Source organism: Nuphar pumila, chromosome 1 (assembly GCF_984573655.1).
Source record: "Nuphar pumila chromosome 1, dmNupPumi1.hap1.1, whole genome shotgun sequence".
Classification (NCBI taxonomy): domain Eukaryota; kingdom Viridiplantae; phylum Streptophyta; class Magnoliopsida; order Nymphaeales; family Nymphaeaceae; genus Nuphar; species Nuphar pumila.
The window spans coordinates 24,465,133-24,488,007 of NC_143249.1; the positions used below are offsets into that span (position 1 = coordinate 24,465,133).

General features: G+C 39.1%; 1 protein-coding gene across 1 annotated transcript; it reads right to left on the reverse strand.

Moving 5' to 3' along the window:
* Positions 1-38: 38 nt before the first annotated feature.
* LOC149848384 (ran-binding protein 1 homolog b-like) lies at positions 39-4,937 on the reverse strand. The gene is made up of 4 exons (XM_089994002.1): positions 4,674-4,937; positions 4,402-4,553; positions 4,156-4,281; positions 39-658 (listed from the first exon to the last, which is right to left on the reverse strand). Exons 1-4 carry the CDS (start codon positions 4,820-4,822, stop codon positions 432-434), a joined length of 654 nt encoding a protein of 217 aa, XP_089850128.1. The 5' UTR covers positions 4,823-4,937; the 3' UTR covers positions 39-431.
* Between the last annotated feature and the right edge of the window lie 17,938 nt (positions 4,938-22,875).

Genomic DNA, 22,875 nt, shown 5'->3' on the forward strand with positions numbered 1-22,875 from the left:
CCAAGCATAGGAGGCAACCAATCCAAACGGAATTTTCCTTTTGAACCAATGACCTTGTAAAATAATAAAACATATTGACAAGTATAGCAACACCACAAACTCAATCTCGACAGGAAAGTATACCACGACTACAATTCCTGCAAAACATAAAGCAACCAGAGAGATCCTAGAAACTCACACACTAAAAAGCCACACAAACCTCAATCCACGATGCAATATAAAGACTCTGTCCTTGTACTGACCTGATGGACGCACCGCGCCACAATGCAACAAAGCACCAATACAAAGATTGGCCTTGGACTGACCTGAGGGACGCACCACGACTTCGTTCAACGGATTCCAGTCCAATTCGGTAATGCCAGCATTCACAAAGATAAAAATATGCAGGCCATCAAGCCACATCAATCAACGGACTACCTTCCCTAGTTTACTCACTCCTTAGTTGGTCTCTCTGTATCAGCTTTCTTTTCCTCAACTGGTTCAACCGGTTTGCGCTTGCTTTCTTGTGTAATGGTACTGCTGGATTCTCCATCCTTTTCACCTCCAACAGTCAATTTATCAAGAAGATCAGCAGTCGCTGCAGCGTCCTTGTTCTCTACCCCCTCTTTACCCAGGGATTCAGCGATATCTTGAATCATTTCCATGAACTTCTTGCAGTCTACACAAGGGTAAGAAAAGAAAGAAACCATTTGTCAAAATGATTCTATATTTATCTAAGGAAAAAGAAAAATTCAAAATGAAGTCAGGGGTTTTGCTCTTCAATGGAAAATGAATTAAGGCCTCAAGCACATATACTGATTGCATCCTCCATTTGATAATTTAAGATAACTGCATGAGACTAAATTAACAAAGAAAATGAGCGGCCCTTGAAGAAAAGATGACAAAAATATGCAGTGATTGCCATCAAAGCTGAAGAGCCTGTTTACCATTTAAATGCTGCACATGAATTTTCATTAATCACAGATCACGCTCGATTACACATATTGTGCAGGCTCTCTTTGCAGTAATAGCCTTGCAATGAGTGGAGCCAAGCTTCAAAAAGATGCATCGTGTTCTCAAAGCACAACTGATAGATGAACCTTGCATTTTCTTTAGTTAATTAAATTGTTCGTCATGCTGACAATTAATGCAACAAACTCTCATGTGGTCAAAACTTGTTCAGAGCAAAAAACTGATGTCAACTTGTTACCATTTGGGCAGGAAACAAACCGAGCCGCTCGTGTTTTTTCTCGTTTGGCTTATAAAGAGCTCATTCAAACTTGTAAAATAGGCTCAGCAAGCCAAAAATGAACAATAGGCATTTGTCTCGAATCTACTCATATAAGTTCATTAAGTAGTAATAAATATATTTTAGATATACTATGCATCATATAATATAGTGTAGAACAAATGATTGAAGCATTTGGTTTGCAAGCAATAGGTCTAGAGATAAATCTTACTGTTACATGCTCTCAAACAATTTATTTTCCATAATCCTATTACTTCAGCTCAAGCTTGGGATCATTATCAGCTTGAACTGGAATCAAGGTGCCACAAAACGAGCCAAGCTTTAGCTCGGTTCGTTCAGCTCGTTTACCAGCCCTATGTTAGCATCCACCTATGTCACATGGGTGCGGGTGCGGGGATTCGGCACTTCCAAAAAACCCGGGTGCGGGGGTGCGGCAGGGGCAAATATATATATATATATATATATATATATATATATATATATATATATATATATATATATATATATATATATATATATAATGTATGGTAGCTGTTAAGGTCCATGACATTTATGCCCAACTTACTTTTTACCATTTTTTTATCTTATATGGTTGTCCCCAAAGATGAAAGTGATGAGTTGTGGAGCCTGATTCATTGTTTTTGCCCTTGCAGGAAGGGGGGTCCGGGGGCTCCCCCCAGCGCGGTCAGCAGGCGGGGGTCCATAGGGGGGCATCCCCCCACCCCCACCCCCCCAAAGAATTTTTTTTTAAATTCCGCAGCCTATTTCATAGGGCGATTTTTTTTAAAAAATCCAAAAAGGACAAAAATGACCCTGGGTGCATCGGGTTGACCGCACCCGCGTCGACGCGGGTGCGGCACCCTGCTTGCCGAATCCCTGTGACATAGGCATCCACTAAAAGCCATGCACATTAGTTTGTTTTTTTCCACTTACCTAAGTGTGCATGTCTCTTTGTTCTTGCCTTTTATTTAGACACTAAAACCAGCTTTTAAGACTGGCTTGTGGGACTGTTGATGTCCAGACAATTCAATCTGATCATCCAGGTTTTCCTATGGAAATAGACTAACACAAGATTATGAGATCTTGAATGCTGTAACAACTTTTTTTTTCAGCATAGGACACTAAAATACACTCCTATGAAGCCTGTAGTTTTGCATTTATTGCTCCAGATCCACACTGCAAAGAAAGAATGTAGCTCATACTCATAATGTTTGCTTCCCATTTTGAAGACCAAAATGAAAAACTTGTAGCGAAAGCGATGCATGGAGTGAGAAGTTGCCAACCAAAACCGTTCACAAAAGCGTGACAGGATTATGAGTCTGATGATGTGGGGCCACCCCTATGACAAAATTGATAGACAGCTAGGATATAGTACTTTACCATTTTTTGAGCCTGTCTCATTATCATCATCAAAGCTACTAATTTTTATCTTGCACCACTCCTAGGTCAATTAGATAGAATTCCACGATGTCATCACAGATCTGAATATGCAATTTCACACCTCAATTATCTTTACATTTTTTTTCTTCTATGCACTAGACCAAGTGATTCAAAATAATGACAGCAAGAAAATATCCCCAAGATTCCTCCCTAGATGAACATACATCTGAACAAATTCAGATGAATCAGTAAACTTCACACTCATTTCCTTTCATAGCACAGATGATTTTGAGTCACTCCCATTATAGATATTTTTGTCCCATAAATATTCCACTTATATCGTTTAATTCAATATTAACAGTATTACATGGAAATAAAATCATAAAGTTAAACAGCATATAGTCATGAAGGTTTAAGGGAAACCTTTAGAGTTTAAATAACAAAAATAATAAATGGATAACTAAGTAAGAAACCAATAAAGAGAAGAACAAATTCTAACAAATTTAAGCAAATGCTTCGACTATTTCCGTTCTCATCCCCTAGAGACACTTAGTTCAGCAGATTTGAAGAAACTTCAATCAAAGAATGAAAGTGATTGCTTTTATGCAACCATGAGCCATAGGGAATTTGTGAGCAAACCCCAGTAAAGGGTTTTGTTACAGAGCAGAAGGATTTCTTCACAAATATGATTACAACCATGAAAAAAATTTATAGGATGAATTATGCTTAAACTGGATGATTCTAATTAGATGGATGAACTGGCTGATTTTGTCTTTTAGGCAGAATTTCCCTGACTAATTGGAAGCAGGATTCAGTTCAAAAGAGCTCCTAATAGTTTAGCTACAACTTATTATTTAACCTAGTCTTTACGCAATTATCCACAATATAAATGGGCACATACATAAATGTAGGTAACAGGATTGCTTAAACGAGAATATTTTAAGTATGAGTGAGTATTATGGTTCATTTTCTTTTTTTTCTTTCATTTATTCATTCTTTTTTTCTTTATGCAGTCAGGGAATGGGTATAGATAAGCCTGGAAGTGCTAGAAAGACTAGGCCAAAAGCCCACTGAAGAAGAAAGAGAGAGGAAATAAAAAAACAGGCCTGAGGCTTTGATCCCAAATAAGGTAATGTGAAACAAGACAAGACCTGAAATGCCATGGTTAGAAGCACCCAGCAAGTATGATTATTGGAAATGGCGCATAGCCACAAGTTAACAGAAATCATTACTCCCTTTATGATCTCCAAAGAACGATAGTAATCACCCATACTGAACAAGCCGGTAAAGACTCCAAAGAAGCAAAACCACATGTAAGCAAAAGAAAACTCGAAGAAACAAGTTAATGAACTCCCCAAAATCAGAATTCAGCATGTAATGTAAAATTTCCACCAAAATACAGAACCACGTTTTAGAAAATGTTTTATCATTGCGAACTACATCAAGAAAAGAACAACAGGGATACAAAAACAAGCAACGGAAACCAAAAGGATAACCAAACAAACTAAAAAAGTAAAAGAAAAAGGTACTCTAAAAACGACACTCACTCTCAACACTTCCAAATCGGATGCAGAAGAGCTCATCCTTCAATTCACCATCGGCAAAGTCAGTTGCGTGCCACACGCAAGACTTATCGTTCGCGGCGTGCTCTTGGATCGAAATAGACGGCAGAACTGCAAACCGAAAACTTCCATCATCAACAAATTACGCCATAGAAACCCAACCCTAAATTGTACCAGATCTAACGAAACCGAGATCAAAGCCAGGGCCTGAACAAGCAAATCGAACGGTACCGAGATGATTGGCGCAAATCTTCAGGGTCTTCGACTGCCGCATAACAAGCCGGACCTTCCCGCTCTCCTTATGCTTCAGGATCTTCACGTTCCCGACGCCCCGCTCCTTCCATTGGTTCCCTTCCTTGTCGAACCGATAAAGCTTCGCCTTCCTGAGAAAGCAATCACATCGGACCAAAACCCTAAACCCTAAAAACCCCACTCTGAAGAAGGAATCAAGCAAAAAACAAGGATCGGATCGGAGAGTTCCCTCTCTCCCTCTCGTTACTTACAGATCGAGCAGGACGTCTTCCTCCTCCTCGCCGGTGGTGACGGCGACTTCTTCGAGCTTGACGATCGGCGCCACGACTGCTCCAGTGTCCTCGTCGTCTCCGGCGGCCCTTTCCTCGGGCTCGTTCTTCTCGGGATCCGTCGGCGCCATCGACGATCGTCAGAGAGAGAGAGAGAAAGAGAGAGAAGAAGAAGAAGCTACGCTCTTCTCGAGAGGAGAGGAAAATTGGAGAGAGAAAGAGAGACGCGGTGCGCCCTTTTATAGTGTTAGGGATTCCACGAGAGAGAGAGAGAGAGAGAGAGAGAGAGAGAGAGAGCAGAGTCGGGTTTAAGCGGATGCTCGGATTAGTAAGCTAAAACCTCATGGGGATGAATGAGCCGGACCTGGATCGGGTCCAAGTGGGTCATGGGTTGGATTCAAAATATCGTAGATATTTACCCTATGTTATAACTAAATATAGAAAGATTGTATTGGAAAAATAATTACTATGTAGTTCAAGAAAAAGTTCATAAGTTGATGCTTTTCGAGAGAAAAAAAAGTACATTAATTGATACTTTACCAATTTTACTTCAATATAAGCTTATTTGTGTAAGTATAATATCATAACATTTGGAAAATATCATAATATATTGACAGTCTTTTTTTTTTGTAAGTTTGACCCGGAGAAACCGCCTCAAGTGCATAGACCTAGCTGTGCTGGTGCTGGCTCAGCCTGCTGTACTACAGTCTCTGTCTATGCCTGCGTGAAACTCCAAGGGTTAAACCCTAGACTCCAACACCAAGCTGAAGCTTATAGGGGGATGACGTCCATGGGATTTGAACCTAGACTGCCCGTCTAACAGTCTAGGCCTCATCCCACTACGCCAAACTCCTTGGGTCAATATATTGACTGTCTTAGACAGCAAGACATTTGCCATACGATTGTTAGTGGTTTTTATTCTCATACCAACATTGAATTTCTTTGCAAATGGGTTGGATGTGGGTCTGGTCCATGACCTAAAACTAGGTCCATTTTAGTATATCAGTTGGTCTTGAACTTGGGTCTCATTCAGATTTTCAAATTAAGTTTTACATCTGGTCTGCAGATATAAATGGTTTGGATTTAGATCGGATGTGGCCAATACCTGATCTGACTAATATGATATTGGCTTAACAGATTCAAATCCACATTCAAAATCAGATGGTGAAGAGCTCATACCACATTCTTCTGTTTTTTTTACAAGTAATTGGATTTTGACATCCATGAAATCTGAATATTTGTCAGATTCAATAGCAAAAAATCAAAATCATTTATACATGCAATTATAATCAAATATTATTTTGGCTTACTAAATCCAACTAAAAAAAGTCGAACTTGGTCCGATCTGTTGACATGATGACATCCCAAATTTGGTCGGTGAAATTGACAAGCAAACCATGTCACTTCTAAAATAATTTACAAAAAGGTTGCTCATCTTATTAGCTATTTACAAAAAGCCGTCCAACATTTACATTTCAAATACATATACTTTTTAATTGCTTTGAGGTATAAAACGATACGTTTGTCCTTCCATATAAAATAAAATAACTCATCTTATGCTCATTTGTTAAACAGATCAGCCATGAAGGCTATTGAGATACTTAGTTTGACTAAACAAAGGTACAATTAGTTGAATCTTCTTGCATCATAAAAGCTTTAAAATCATCTATTTTCATTGTACTTGCAAGCTGTAACACCTGTTAATTTTTTCATAAATTTCTCATAAATATAAATAAAGTTTTATGTCTCATATTGGTTTGAATATTTATGTGTGAATAAATGTACATTGAAATCCAGAATAAATGTGCATTTGAATTTGATTAAGTGTATATTTGAAGTGAATTAAATATGCATTTGGAATTGGCGTTAATTTGGATATAATTTAGAAATGTAATTTAAATTTAAAAGTGAAATATTTCAAGGTTAATGTGGATTTGGATTTTTATTAGACCTTAAGTTAGAACAAATTTGAGAAGTTGGACCCTTGGGGGTGGGGCGCCCTAGGTGGGGCTCATGCCCAAGCCAAGGTGAGACGCCCCCCACCATGCCCAAGCCAAGGTGAGATGCCCCACCTTGCTTCTCTGTAAAATTAATTAATTCAATTACTTAATTAGGTAATTTAAGTAAAGAAGTTAGTTAAGGATCCTAGCTAAATTAAGAATATATATATATCTTGTAGATTTCCTCTCTCCCTCTCTAACATTTTTGGAGAGGAGTTAGAGAAAGAATTTAAAGAAGTCAAATTTCTTCTCTCCCTCTTTCCAATGTTATTAAGGAAAGAATTGAAATAAAATGGGTTTGCCAAGGCAGCAAGCCCAAGGTATTAAGGAAGTTTCTATTTTCCCTTGGGTGTGGGTCAACTCAACTATATAGAGTGCTCTTATACGCCCATACCTCTCCTTCTCAAATTTCAATTCCTTTTTTTTTCTCCTTTTCTCTTCTTCTCTTCTTCCTTTCTATTTCATTCTCCTTCAAAGAATCCCATCAGAAGAGTTGTTGTAGCTGCTGGTGCAACCACAACTTGAAGGAGAACCAGTCCAGCGATCCCAAATCGCAATCGAACCCTTGCACGGTTTTGGATTCGGATTCCGGTATTCCTACGATTATCGAGGTAGGTACTCAAGGGCCGTTCATATTTCTAGAATATGTATGGTGATGCATCCACACAGCTCGAATTGCGAATTTGGACTGAATTGTGGAGCGTGAACCAGTCTTAGGGTGTCTCTTGTTGAAGAGAACGAATTTATCCTTGATCAAGAAAAAATAATATATATATATGATATTTCATTTTTTTGAGTCTATAAATATCATGAAAGAAGATAAACACATTTTGAAACATTGTCTATATTTCAGTAAGTTAATGTGTGCCTTGTTCCTTCCAACATCTACTTGGCATACATTCTAACCATTAAAAACAAAATGGAGAACCATTTGGAAATGGTCTCTTAGCCTAATTCAGACTGACATTTATAGGGATATTGGTACATGCACAATGTCAAAGTGACCTAATGGTGCCTTGTTTGCTAATGTCTGAATTACTTGTCTCTTATATCTGACAGTGACCACTTGTCACCTTTCTTGGATAAAATTCTTCATGATTCCTCTAAAAATAAATGCAACCTTCAGTGCCTAAAAGCATGTGGTAGTTGGTTTTGGAAGTTTCATATCATGATATGATATGGGTGATTCAAGTGAGTTGAATGTAAAGCCTTATTACGGTTGTGGTAATATAATCATGGGTGATGGCAAACACCACCCAATAATTTATGTAGGACTGTTGTAGTTTTGAGAAATTTTGGTCCTCTTCTTTTATCAAATGTCTTCCGAGTTTCTGGTTTTCAAGATGATTTGATTTCAAAGACTCTATCAATTAACCAAACAAGCTATTTAGAACATTTTATTTGTTTTTTGTTGTTGTGAATGAACTCCAAACTAAGTAGATCCTCACTGAGGGAAAAACGTGTAGAGCACTTATGTAATAAGCTAAGCTCAAGGGTTTTCGTACTTTTTTTGCTTAATGTGTTCTAAGTTTCATGTTTTGCAGTGCTAAGATTTTTTCATTATATTTGTTAAATAGATTACAGTTTGTCAAGAAATGGTCTAAATGGAGATCATCTCCTTCTTTGCATGTGTGTCATTTCTTTTATACATATAGCAGCCTGACAATTGACATAATAAGAAGGTTAGTGCTGTCTAGAAACACATCAAACTTAGAGTAAAATTCAAAGCCAACAAATAGACATTTACAAGCTTTTTGATTGTTGGACATTTGGGTTTGGATCCAACCCATAGGTTTGACACTAATAAGGCAATTAGTGAGATTTAGTGGAGGTAAGAGTCACGTGAATTTGAAGGACTAATCCTCCTATTCTCCACTATAAATATGAGGACAATTGAAATTTATAGCTAGTATCCTCGTAATTGCTCACCATCGACTTAAGGTCTGGGTTCATCATGAGCATCGATAAGCTGAGAAAAATGCCGAATACTCATACATCGCATCGATCATAGCGTCTATATGTTGATTTTGCATTTCAGTTTCAATTCTATAATAAATGTTGATCATAACGTCTATATGCTGTAGCCTAGTCGGGTAACTGGCTTGGGCTAGCGGACAGGACTCGCCGGCAGAAGAGTCCTGTGACACTGATTGAGGGAGACCGACGACAGGGAGTCACTGTCACCGGTGGCATATCGTGCCAGTGGCCGGTGTCGGTGATGGCGAGTAGTAGGGAGGGGGGGGAGGCATGTGAAATCTCTGTCTGCTATCCGCCTCGGCAGGGCAGGCGACGGCAGGTCGCCGGTGGTGACAGCTGCCCCGGTGGCAGTGTACATAAAAAAAAAGTTTGTCCTTTGCTGAAACGCAAAAGGGGGAGGGGCGTCGTGGTCATCCGATCACCGTCAGATGCCCTTCACATAACTGGCATTCATCGGGGAGGTGAGGGGCAGACGATCGCACCATCGGCAACCTCGCTGGTGCCATCAACAGTAACGGGAGGGTAGTGATCGATCAGTACTTCCATGCTCGACTTCAGAGAGGGCGAAAGGGCTTTTGCCCTTTTTGGTTTCGAAAAAACCAAAGGCGCTGGCAGAGGTGGATGGTCTCAGGAGCACTGCTATCACCAGCGGTGTTTCGGCCGGCCTCTTGAGCCAGTGGCCAAAGGGTGGTTCGTCGCCGCATCGACATGGATTTCTTCCCCTTTTTGGATTTCACCAGAAGGTCGATGGTGGTGACGGCAGTCACCGTCGCCATCGACCGACCGTCGAGGCCGGCGACCGACAACTTTGATCGACCGCCGATGGAGTGAGCAACACCTATGACTATAAAAAAAATGTAAACCCTTACCTCACGCCGGGGGGCCTTCGCCGGTGGTGGCATTCCACAGGCAGCCTCACCGGAGTCATCCTCTATGATGGAAGAGCGACAACATTCCTTTACAAGAATTAGGGCACCGTCGGGTGCCATTTTAGTTTCTGAGAAACCAAAATGGATTCGGTTTTCTCAGAAATCGAAAGGCATTTTTTATCGCCCTCTGGTCTAGGCGGATCGGGCTTAGATCTAGACCCGACGTTTGGACCCGATTCAAGAGACTGGACCAGACCTGACATGAGGGTTTGAACCAGACTCGAATCCATTTGGGATCCCGAGTCTGGGTTAGTTCTGAACCTCTGGATCCGAACCGAACCCATTTGGGTTCCAGGTCTGGGTATGATCTGAACAGCAGGTCGATGATCAGATCTGACCTGACTTGATCGGATCCAGACCCATTTGGGTCTCGAGTCTGGTCTGATTCAGATAGTTTGGGTTGTGATCCAGATTCAACTGGATTCGGGCCTGGTCTGATCCAGTTAGACCAGGTCAAGAAGCTGATCCAATCATAACTAGATTCAGATCGGGTTTGGATCATTACATTCAATTCGGGATCCGATCATTATGGGTTTAGATCCATATTGGATCCGGACGGGGGGCATCCAACCTGAGATCCATTAAAACTGAATCTGGATCTAGATTGGATCAGATCAGATCCAAATAAGAGGTTTGTTTACTATTTACACCTAAACCGGTTTTGTGACTGATACGATACTTTTTAGGCTAGGTTCATATCCATTTTTTACTCGTTCTTATCAGTTTTCACCAATTTTGAGATGTAGAGACCCTGTTTTCATGAATATGTGAAAGGATAGGGATTTTCTTATTCAGTTATAAGGTTTTATGAGCTTTTGTTCATGTTTTATATCGGTTCATTAGTTTTAAAACCGGTTCAAACCCTTATATGACTGATTCGAGGCTGTTTCAAACTGATTCAGTGTGCTTTAAAACCAGTTTCAGCTTGAAAACCCTGGATTTTACCTATAAGAGTGTGTTTTTATTATTTTTCATGCTTTATAAGTGTTTATTGTTAAGGAAGCATGACTTTTGCATGTTTAATACATATGTTTTATGTTATTTAAAGTTATGCATAATATTTTTAAGTATGAATTATGACTAAATTCATCATATTTTTATTGTGTTATCATCAAAATTAGTTTATGCATATAAGTTTCAACATGAACTTGTATTTTAACGATATAATGCATATTTCATCATGAATATACATGCATTATCATGTGCGCATGGACATGCTCGATAATAAGAATATGATTTAGATAAAAGATCTTGATTGATTGACTCATGCAGTTACCAAAGTGATCAGAGTTGTGTTGATTGATGATTCATTGAACATGTTAAGATTCAATATTATGATTGTGTGTGACTTTATGAAACAATGATTCTACCTAAAGGTTGGTTGTTATGTTTCAAATTCACACACAATGTAATAGTAGATGTGTATTCCAACCCATGAAGCATCTTTATACCCAAAAGTACAATACTGAATTGCCTTTGGCTACATAATCTGCTAGTTTTACCAACTGAAGTCAATTCCTTGTTAATTGAGGAGACGAAGAAACTATGAGTATTATCGTTTCAAGAAAAGTAGAACAATAATGACTCAATTATGCTTATCGCAGAAAAAGTGAATAATAAATGGTCTCACTTTTACCTTTTTAATATAAATCTCGTATAGAGCAATTAATCTCTCACTTATATGAAGAATAAAACAACCGTTCTAAAGGTTGTCTATAAGAAGTGTGAGTGTTCGAATATTTTTAGCATGTTGCTTTTGTAATCGCAAGTGACTCAGAATATTTGAGGTGTCATCTCTCACTACAGGACACTGAAGGAATTTTTAAAATTCATTGAGGCAGAAATTATTGATTTTATACGAGATTTTATCTCAGGCTATATGGATTAGAATGTTCATTATGGATCTTGGTATAATAAACTCTATTGAGAGGCCACTAAAGATCTTATATGATAATGAAGCTGTCATGTCTTTCTTGAATAACAACAAGAGTTCAATCTTGTGTCAACACATAGAGTTAAAGTACTTTGTTGTTAAAAAAAATACTGAGAATCATCTGGTATGTATTGATACAATTGGTATGAAAGAAATGATTGTGGATCCTCTTACTAAAGGTCTAACATCGAAATTGTATTCTCAACATATAAATGAGATGGGTTTGTTTGATTCCTTCTAATGTATGACAATTCATTTGTGAAAATGAATTAATTCTATATGTATTCGTGTATTTTTTATTTTGCATAAAGGATCTCTCAATGCATTGTTGATTTTATATAAAGGATCTCTCATTTGGTTAGAGAGAATAACAAAATAACAATATTAAGAGGACCAATAGAATGAGTTAGAGACCAACTTATTCATAAAGGTAATCTTAACATGTTAAAACACTAAAAATGAATTATATTGTAGTACATGAATTATATATATATATATATATCAACTCGAATTGGAGCCAGGCTAGCTTGGCTCGGCTCAGGCAGTTAAAATACAATTGAAAGAAAAAACAACTAAAAGGTGGGGTGAGAGGTCCAAATCTGCCACCTCCATTGCGCTAGAGAGAGCAGATCAGGTCCAAGGAGCTTTGGACAGAAAACTGTTGTCTTAAGAGCCTTGGTTCATCAAAAATATGAGTGGCACCCAAACATACTAAAAGCTTCTTGGTTCAACGAATTTCTACCATCCATTTCAAGGATTGATGCCATTAAGTTAAGAATAGGGATGGTAGTGGACCAGGAGGAAACGGGGGCCACCTTGTCTTGTCCCATTTGAACCGGGGATTGAGAACATGAATCGAGAATGGAGGTTAAAATCAAAACCCGTGCAGGGATGGAGGCGGAGATGAACTTACGCTTTCCCCCACCCCGCTCAGTCCCTATCCTGCTCCCCGCCTTGCCCCACCCTGCCCTGCCCCTTCCCATCCCCAATCCTTCTTTAGGGATGGCAGTGGACTGAGGGAAAACGGGAGCCCCGCCCTGCCTCGACATAAAACAGGACAAAACTTTGTTGAAAAACTGTGGTGCAGCTTTGACTTTTGGGCATCACGTAAAACTACTGCTTTTTTAATTTGATGCAATGATTTTAAACTTTAAGTATGCTGATGTACCTGATCACCCATCAGGCCGGTTTGGCTGAAATAAAAACCTAAGCCAAAAACTTAAAGTGGTACCCCCTACTCTCAGCCTCGTTTGGATCCAACATGGCTGAAATAAAAACTTAAGCCAAAGATACAAAAAAATATTAAAAATTATTAAACTACCTGAAAACCTCCAACACCCTCCGGTAGTGAAAACAAATCCAAATAGTGTAAACTAGCTGAAATTGTGAGACTTTTGTTTCTTACTTACAATTACTTTTCTTTCACTCCACCCCCATTACCCGTGTCTTTACCATTACCAACATTACAACCACCACCATCATCATCCATCACTACTGTTATCACCATCATTACCACCACCACCATCGTCATTACCATCACTATTGTCGTCACCACCACCACCACTACAAAGGTTGGCAAACTTATTGAGTCATCGAGTTGACTCGTTCCAAAATAGGTATCTAACGAGACACCAATTGAGAATAACTTGTTTTATTTTTTTCCTAAACCCAGTGTCAATTCGGCCTAAAGGATCTCTCATTTGGTTAGAGAGAATAACAAAATAACAATATTAAGAGGACCAATAGAATGAGTTAGAGACCAACTTATTCATAAAGGTAATCTTAACATGTTAAAACACTAAAAATGAATTATATTGTAGTACATGAAAATATGATATTTCATAAAGATGTGATTATCTCCATGACTCATATGATTCATTCTTGTGATACAGGATAGCATGTGAACCCACATGAAGAATTAAGTCGAGATAACGATATAAACCTAAATTTAATACCGTTTTAGTGTTAATGAGTCAAGTTAGAGAGTGTTGAACATTTGTGTTTGGATCCAACCCATAGTGTGACCCGATTTAACACTAATGAGGTAATTAGTGGGTTTTAGTAGGGTAGGGGTTACGTGAAAGTAAAGGGGTTCACATTCTGTAACCCCTTTATCCTCCACTATAAATATGAGGCTTGGCTACATGATGAGTGCATCTGAAGCCTATAGCTTGTGACCTCGTAATTCTCATTTGGGTTCAGGATCATGCTCACAATCGACTTGAAGGCCTGGGCTCATCGTGGGCATCGATAGGTTGAAGAGAATGCCGATCACCCACACGTCACATCGACCATGGCATCTACCAGTATGTGTTGATTTTATATTCGGGTTCCAATTCTATAATTTATGCCGGCCTTGATATCATAGGCTCCCCCATTAAAATCAAGCCAAGCCAATGGTGCATCATTTTTTTTTCCAATCACAAAGTCCTTTCCTTCATCTGACAGGCTGCCAGGAATATATATGCGTGTGAACCACACAAACACATTTGTGCCCACCCTAATCTGGATTTATGACTTAGTCTATGTATCTATATCTAGTAGATGTTAGAGTACCACACATCACATGTGCATCCTATGAGACCTTTAGGATGAATGAAAGAATGCCAGCTTCCTAAGGCAAGAACAGTTCATTAGATAAAGTTGTTGAGATTAAGAGAGATAAGGAAAGGAATATGGTTAGAGAATTAAGGAAGTCATCTAAAGCTAAAAGAGGTTAACTATGTTGGGATAACCTAAAAGAAGAAGATTTCAAAGGAAACAAGTGTTTCAAGCCAAGGAGGTTGCCCAACTCATCTAGCCATAATTTTAGCAAGAGGAGGTTAGAAATTAAGTCTTGCTTGTGTCCTCTGCCTCCTCTCAAATCATCAAAGAGAATAGGAGGTTCCTCGAAGGCCTCTTTGAGTTTTGAGGCCATCGCCTAGAGCCTCTTATTTTAGAGGGGCCTTCAAATTTAAAAAAATCTCTGTAATACCTGAAATAGTTTCATATCTAAGAGGGTGTGGGAGAGGTTCTTCCACGTCTGGAGGTGAGCTCTCCTTTTTCATACGTCAACCTAACATGCCATTTTTCAGAATCAATGATACCTGTCATGTGGCATTGAGTTTTTTAAACCGCCCTGCAGCTTTTGCTGCTTTACAGTTATGCAACATTCAATACATACATGCTAGGTAATGAATGCTATTTATGTTAAAAAAAAAAAAACTTGCACCATCAAAACTATGACAACAACAGGTGATTATTGTATTTTTTAGGATTTTGCAAAACAAAAACATGAGATGTTAGTTTAAGCGAGTTTTTTAATATCTCATGAAAAAATGTTTAATATATCATTTAATATTGTTTATATTATATTTTTTTGTGTAATATTCAAAATATTAGTGAAATTTGGAAAAGAAGAAGCTTAGGGCCTCATTTGGAGACTTCATTTAGGGGCCTCAACTTCTCTTGAGTCATCCCTGGTTCCTTGTGGAGTAAAATGTGATTTGTGAGTGCTAGTGTTTTCTATCATGCATGGTTGTGGTGAATGCGTAGCATAGGCCTCACCTCAGGGCAAGAGTCTTAGCTAGGGGTGGCAAAACCTGACACGACCTGCCAACCCGACCCGCCAACCCGCCTCTTAGGCGGGTTGGGGTTGGGCTTAAGCCAACCCGTTTAATAAACGGGTCGACCTGCCTAACCCGTTTATTAAACGGGTCGGGTTCGGGTTATGCCAACCTGCCAACCCTAACCCGAACCCGACCCGTTTAATAAACGGGTTAGGCGGGTGGATCAACCCGCTGACCCGCCAACCCGTTCACCAACCCGACCCGCCCGCTACCCGCCAACCCGTTTTCCCGACCCAACCCATTTATTAAACGGGTTGGCGGGTCATGCCGGGTTACCCGTTTATTAAATGGGTCGGGTTAGTGTTTGCCACAGCCGACCCGTTTAATAAATGGGTCGGGTTCTGGTTGAGGTATGCTGACCCGCCAACCCGACCCGATTGCCACCCCTAGTCTTAGCCTTGGAGTTTTACACTGCCGGCCGTAGGTATGGCAGTCTGAGTTAGCACGACCAGGTGTGGTTTCTTCGGGTTATAAAAAAAAAAAAAAGATAGTCATGGTTGTAGGCTTATTATTTTGCAAAACAGCTATGTTCATGTATTTGCTATGGTTTGTCTAATAAGAAACATAATATCTGGTAACAAGGTTGGGTCAGACCACACACTATTGCAATGATACTGAGAGTAAGGATGTCAGTGGACCGGGGCGGGAACGGTAAGGTCTCCCCATCTCAAACTTCTGCCCTCCATCCCCATGGATGCAATTCAATGTTAAACACATTGTCAAGCCTAGTCTGATTTTTATAAGGCTTCAAAAGTGGACGGGCTACAACGTGCAATACTTTTCAGCTTATAAAATCACAATTTTTTTATTTAAAAAAAAAAACATGATCCAAAAGCCAGTTCCCATTATTTTGAATATCCATGAGGTCTGATTGGATCAAAACAACCTGGGCATATGAGATCGAGAAGATTTTGTATGTAATGGCACCTTTACCAAATGTTGTCCCTTTATTTTTCATGCATGCATTGCATGTTTTATGGTGCCAATCTAATTTTCATAATCATTTTAGTGAAAATAAACAGTTTTTTTAAGTAATTTAAAAAATCAATGGCATACAATACAAAATTTCACAACAGGCCCTGATTTAAATCTTGGCAATAAAAAATTAAATTTAAAAATATAAAATTTATTTTTTATAAGAAAATATTAATAAAAATTATTTAAAAATAAAAATACATGATTTTTTTGCGATAAATAGATGTTTAAAATATAAAATATCGAGTTTAAATCATGGTATTTATGTTTTTTTCATAAATCTCATGATATTTTGAAAATCTCACTAGAAATTGCCGTTTTAAACTTTCAAGCAATTTGTCGCGATATTATCGTGAGATTTTCATAAATCTTGCGATATTTGTCACTATGAGCAAAACCAGGGAAGCGAGTGTTAAAGGGTGTGCATGTTTACATGTCACGGAAAGTGCACTGTATATGTTTCCGTGGAAACACATTGACAGGTGTGCATTTTCCACGAGGCCCACAGTGACAACACAAATGGTGGAAAATAGTTTCTGCGAAAAACCCTAGATGGGCATGCCATTTTATATAGCTTCAGGCTCCACAAGTCAACCCAAACCTGACCCGATGGATCCACTCCTACTTATAAGACCATAAATGGTTCAGATATATATAATGTCCAACCCAATACGATTTAACCAAGTCTATGACCAATATTGCCATTTTGGCCCAGGCATCCATCCCAGATCAGTTCTGGGACCTGAAAATGGTTACTTTTCTTTCTTGAGATAAATAGTAGGACCTCACCTGGATCAGACCATGGTATCGGGTCAGCTTCCACCTGGTCCATGTCATTCTAAGTCCATCACTGCTAGGGATCTATGTGACAAATATCACGAAATTTATAAAAATCTCACCGATACATCTTGAGAAATTGCCTAAAATTTTAAAATGTCAATTTCTCGCGAGATTTTCAAACCCTGACAAATTAATATCACAATATTTATATTTTTAAAAGATATTTATCATGAAAACCCCCAAGAATTTTATTTTTAAATGTGTTTTATTTATATTTTCTTATATATATTTTTAAAATTTTAATTTATTTTTTAATCCCAAAAAAAATTATAAAAAAATTCAAAATCTCCCGAGTTTTTTTCCTGCAGAGATTTTGCCGTTTTTAACTTTTGTCACTATGCTAGGGATGCCATACTATATGTGTTTTTTGTCTGGATATCCGACTGACCTAAATCCGTCTGATTGGAACTAGTAAGCATCATAGGATCCGATTCCTTACATGTATCAGATACAATATCAGGTTCATACATCTGAATCTAGATCTGACTTCAAACCCAACTAGAATCTGAAAATTTTCACATATAAAAGGTACATCTTATTAGGGAAAATAGCTAATCGGATCCTGTTTTGAAAGGTTTTGCCTATCTTTCTTTGTATCAAATGCCCGATCCGATTGGACCATATCTGATTTTCTCAGATAGGGTAATGCCTGCATTCGGTTCGAGCCTGACCCATTTATATCCTAAAACCAGATCGTTGATCCAATTGCCCAGATTGAACCCAGCCTGGGATTAGTTGAGTTTGCTTGGCACATTAGCAAAACACATTTAGACACGTGGTCGGAATATTTTAAAAATTAGGACCTTGTGTGAATCAGATCTATGCCCATCAAAATCCAGATCCAGCTTGCACAATATTCCAGTTGGATCAATTCTAGCGAGATCAGAATATTCAGATCAAGATCTAGAGCAGTCTAAATCAGGTGGAATTGGGTCCAATGAATCTGACCCAACCTGTTATCATTCCTGAAAAGTACCGGTTGCAAATGTATCATGGTTGATCTAAATCCAAATTTTAAGATTTAGATCTGAATCCGAGTCGAAATCTGAAAGGTGCCTGACCATATAAATTGAGATCCAATACAAGGGCACATTTGGGTTCTATTTTAAGGTTCATATACAAAAGTAAGGTCGCGGAATTTGGATCGAAGGCCTGACTGCATCTGGTCCATTTCACCCAGGACCAACCAAAGGATCATTTCTCTATCCTTATCTTTTCCTTCTAAGTTTTTCACCCAGTTAGAATCCAAATATCAAGTCGCTTCATGACATATTGCCAGTTGTACAAAATAAGAAGGTTTTTGTATATAAATAATACAAGGGTAAGGAGGTATTGGGCAATGTTATTAAAATAGGTCTGAATCGGCCGATTCGGCAACACCAATTTCTAAAAGGGCCGATTATGTTTCAGGTCAGGTATCATCTTTTCTGAAATTCCTGATATAGTCATAAGTTTTCCCCTGTCAAATATGAACATGTTGTAACTAGGGATGGCAGTGGATCGAGAGACAATGGGGCTCCGCCCAGTTTGGACCAGGGATGAAGGGCATGAAACGGGGATGGAGGCGGGGATGAAGGTTAAAATCTATCTCCATGCGGGGATGGACTTACGCTTTTCCCCGCCCTGCCCCCTCCCCAATCCTTCAAGGAATGACTATAGACTAAGGGAAAATGGGGCCTCGCCCCCTTTTGGACCGGGGATGGATGACATGAAACGGGGATGGAGGCAGGGGTAGAGGTTAAAATCCATCCCCATTAGGGGATGGATGTTTGGGTTTGGAGACGGGGCGGGGGTGGAGACCTTTTCCCCCGCCCCGGTCCACTGTCATCCCTAGTTGTAACCTACCTTAATAAACCAGACTTAAATATTTTGAAATACCAAAAATATCCCTCCCCTTTTCTTTCCCCATCCCCATTCTAGACTGTCTGGGACAAGCTCACATCCAAACCTTTTGTGGCCACTTGTCTTTTTCCCCCCTTTTTTGTGGTGATCTGCTCTAGGTTGTGTTTGATAACTTGATTTGTTTGTTCATTCTCTTTTTTGTATGTGTTCTGGTTTTGATTTATTCTGTATAATTAATTTGTATAGTACGGTTTTGCGTTTACGTGATTTTTCTTATTGTTGCAAACTGATGTTTGAGTTCAAAATGTTGACATCTTCTAACGGGCTCTACAATTAGGGCATCATTAGGCATTGGATGAATGGTGCCCACCTACTTTCAACTTTCAAGTAAACCTCTTGATATGGCCCCAAAGGGGTTTGACGCAGTGGGATGGATCCTAGGCCGATAGGCAGGCAGTCTAGGTTCAAATCTCATGGGTGTCACCCCTTGTGCAAGGACAAGGGTAAGCCTACTAAGTTTTACTCTGCCGGGACAGTGTTTATAAGTGCGGCTAGGTTTCCGATCCTGAGGGCGGTTACTCAGTGTAAATATATATAAAAAAACCTCTTGATTTTCAAGAAAAGAAGGGTTCATGTTAGGCCCGAATTTGACCCAAACTCTAGTACAATAGTTTTTCGGTTCCAAGTTGGATCAGAATGAACTAAATATATTTGTTATGTACCTAGCTGAAATTTCTACATAAGCTATCCATTATAAAATTATGTTTCGGATCTGGTTCTAGATTCGATTTTGAATTTTAATTCTACTTTTAAATCAGACATTCGGGTCTCACAATAAAGTTTGGAAGTCCTCTTAGGGTGTGTTTGACTCGCTGAACAAATGATGTCTGGACAAGCCAGGTGGCATTTGTTTAGAATGCGCGTGCCCTAAAATTCAACTCTAGAGAACGAAGGGGGACTGCTTTTTCCCATGTTTCAAACACAGAACAATCCGGGGGTCGTAGTGTCCCGCCGCACATGATTGTTCCATGAATCAAACGCTCCCTTAGGGAATGAGACCTCAGTAATATTTGATCCACCGAAAATGAGTTGAACCAATAAATTTTCAAGTAAAAAAATGGGTCGCACTAAACCCAATTCTGGTCGAAACCCAACTTCAACTGGTAATAGGATGGGAACAAACCCAAATATATTCGTTAATGATCAAACCCAAAATTCATATATATGCTATCCAGCGAAAATGGGTCCCTGCTAAACCCATTTGGTGCTAAACAACATGCTGAATGGGTTTTTCAGCTTCTCCGGTGCTTTTTACGCCCGTTTCGGCCCTATAAATGTGTTGGGCATGGTCAATTTACTAAGAATCCACACTTGGATCATGTGTTTTAGATTGAAAAAAATGATGTTTGGAGCTTCGAAAATTTACAAAGATTTTGGACCATTGATTTTTTCGAACTTTATCAAAACTCACCCATGTGTTGGAATCAAACGCTTCAAGAGCTGATCCCTAAAAAATCAAGTAAATAGATCACATCTGTTCGGCCAGAATTTAAAAATAAGATGAAAAAAGCCTGAAAAACCCATTTAGTATAGCACCAACCCATTACTTTGCTATCCAGTATGAAAATATGGGACAGGTCCAGTTTTTGATTAGTTCTTTAAAGATCGGTTATAGTTTTAGACCTGGGTGCAACTCAGGTCTCATAATAAAGTTTTGAATTTGGTTGAAAAAATGAGACCCTGTATGATACTCATGAGACCCGCTACAACGAGTTAAAAACTGTTAGGTTAGCCTGAATTTGTCCCAAATCAGTCACAATGCTTATTTGGTTCCATCCTAGATCCTAATAATCCTTAATATGTTTATCCTAGATCTGAACCAAAAACAGATCTACATTATCCAAAACCAAAAATCTGGGTCAGATAAATTTGAGTCCAAACTCTAATCCATTTTGGTCATTCGTAAAGTTCTTTAACATGTAAGGTTGGGTGGACGATTAGTCCTTTGTATTCCTTTGCAACCAAGTACTTATAAAATAGAAATTTTATTGCATTTTGAAAACGTTTTGTGGGACGGGGTTACCCGAAGGTCCTTATTTGACAATTGTCAAGAAAACTTAAGTCTGTATCAGGAATTTCAGAAAAGTTGGTTTCTGACATGGAATATCAGGTAAAAGGTGGGTTCATATCAGGAAATTACCCTAACAGATACTGACACTGGCAGACAAATTTTCCTCCTTGGTGACATACTGACATTACTTAAACTACGTGAACCTGGAATTTAAACGCCTCTCTCTCTCTCATGTATTCAGTCTGAAGTTGTCTTCAGCACCAAACAGGTAAGAATTATATGCATTTTAATAATAAAACATTTATATATATTAAAATATTAAAACATTAAAACTAATATTTTATTTATTAAACACTTAAAAAGCTATATTCTTGTATCCTATTTTAAAAAAAAAAGATCAAACTTGCATGTTGAACTCGTGTCGCTGATCGGGGTCATACCTGTATATCTTTGTAACAGCAGATGAAAGCTACTTGACAGATGATTACTCAAGCACCCTGTTGTGTTGTGCAATGTGTGTAACCTAAGGTAAGGCTGCAAGAAAGAATTACACAGCCAAGTTGCGGAACCAAGGAACAAGTCTGTACATGGCTTGAACTACGATGACTTACATTATTGCTATACAGCAAAGTTTAATATCAAAAGTTTTATAATTGTGATTTTCAAACACCAAACAAAACTTTCCCAGTTTTCAAATGATCCCTAACACCAATAGTTTGAAAGTTGAAACCCCAAGATGCATCTTGTGCGCAAGCTGAAACACAAGGAAAAACCTTTCCTATGGGCAGGTGGGAGTACCCACAGAATTTTACACCAAGGGAGCCAGAACAGGGCAAGGTCAAACATACTGTAACAAGAAAAGGCTTTTAGCCATTGCTGGTTTTGTTGTTTGAAATGAAGTCAGGGTGGAGATTAGCTAAAATATTTAGCTAACTTTGGTTTACTAGGTTTGGATTTTGGAAGGTATCACAAAATTAGGAACCTTTGTGCCTTTTTAGGATGGAGTTGAAATGGGGATATGGGAGGTTATGTCCTCTGTCATCTCCATTCCCAACACCCCTTGTGCAAGCCGAAGCGTGACTACTCCCTAGGGGCAAAGGGTAAGCCCAAAAAGTTTTATGCTGCTAGGACACTGACCATAAGTCCGGCAGGCAAAGCCAGTGCAGTTAGGTCTCTGATCCTCGGGGTGGTTTCTTCGTGTAAATATAAAAGAAAAATCCAGCCTACCAAACAGCAGACAGGTAGGGGATTCATCAAATCTCCTTCTCCACACCCATCTCCATCTCAAATATGGTTCCCAAACAGAGCCTAATAGTTTCCTATAGTCTCACATACTGCTAGCAACCAGCACCATTGTTTCAGTTTCCTGGCCAACAGAGCTAAAATGACCCATTGAAAAGCTATCCCATGATTGCGGGTAAGCATGTTTGGTTGCTGAAACAGTCAGTGAACCCAATTCACAGGAGGAATCACATCCTAGGCTTTGTGGTGTGGTGGATGTCACAGTTTTACCAGATGAAGCTGTTCTTTGGTTCCTCCAAGGTGCATATGAATATCTCTATGTTTCAGGCATAGCAGTGCTCACAGAGTTGAGGTAGTTGCTTGTTTCCTCCACACCCACAAAAAACAAGAGCTCCATCAAGCCTTCACCGCCACTGAAAATGCAAACTGAAACTGAACAGAAGAAAAAAGGCTGCTCAAAGCCTCTGACTTGATCGCCACACTCTGGAAGTTTGACTATCTGGTCCTTCGACCGTATGAGGATGACATGGGTGCACGGGAAACTATATTCGAAGGAAGGATACAGGGTTGCGTCCAACGACGCACCATGGATGACCTCTTGGATTGGTCCAAAGCAGCATGTTTTGATGATCAAGAGGGCTCCCATACAGGATTCGAATGCTTGATGCGCATCATGCATTACGCAAACTCTTCAAAAAGGAATTCACCAGAAAACGGATACCTGTTCCCTCTCCATAAATTATTTCGAATATAATTTCAAAATAACT

Excerpts from the sequence above, each read along its gene's own strand:
- LOC149848384 (XM_089994002.1), bottom strand. The coding sequence starts at position 4,822 with ATGGCGCCGACGGATCCCGAGAAGAACGAGCCCGAGGAAAGGGCCGCC. Across the intron at positions 4,282-4,401 it reads GATTTGCGCCAATCATCTCG|TTCTGCCGTCTATTTCGATC; the intron begins GTACCGTTCGAT and ends TTCGGTTTGCAG. Across the intron at positions 659-4,155 it reads CCGATTTGGAAGTGTTGAGA|ACTGCAAGAAGTTCATGGAA; the intron begins GTGAGTGTCGTT and ends ACCCTTGTGTAG.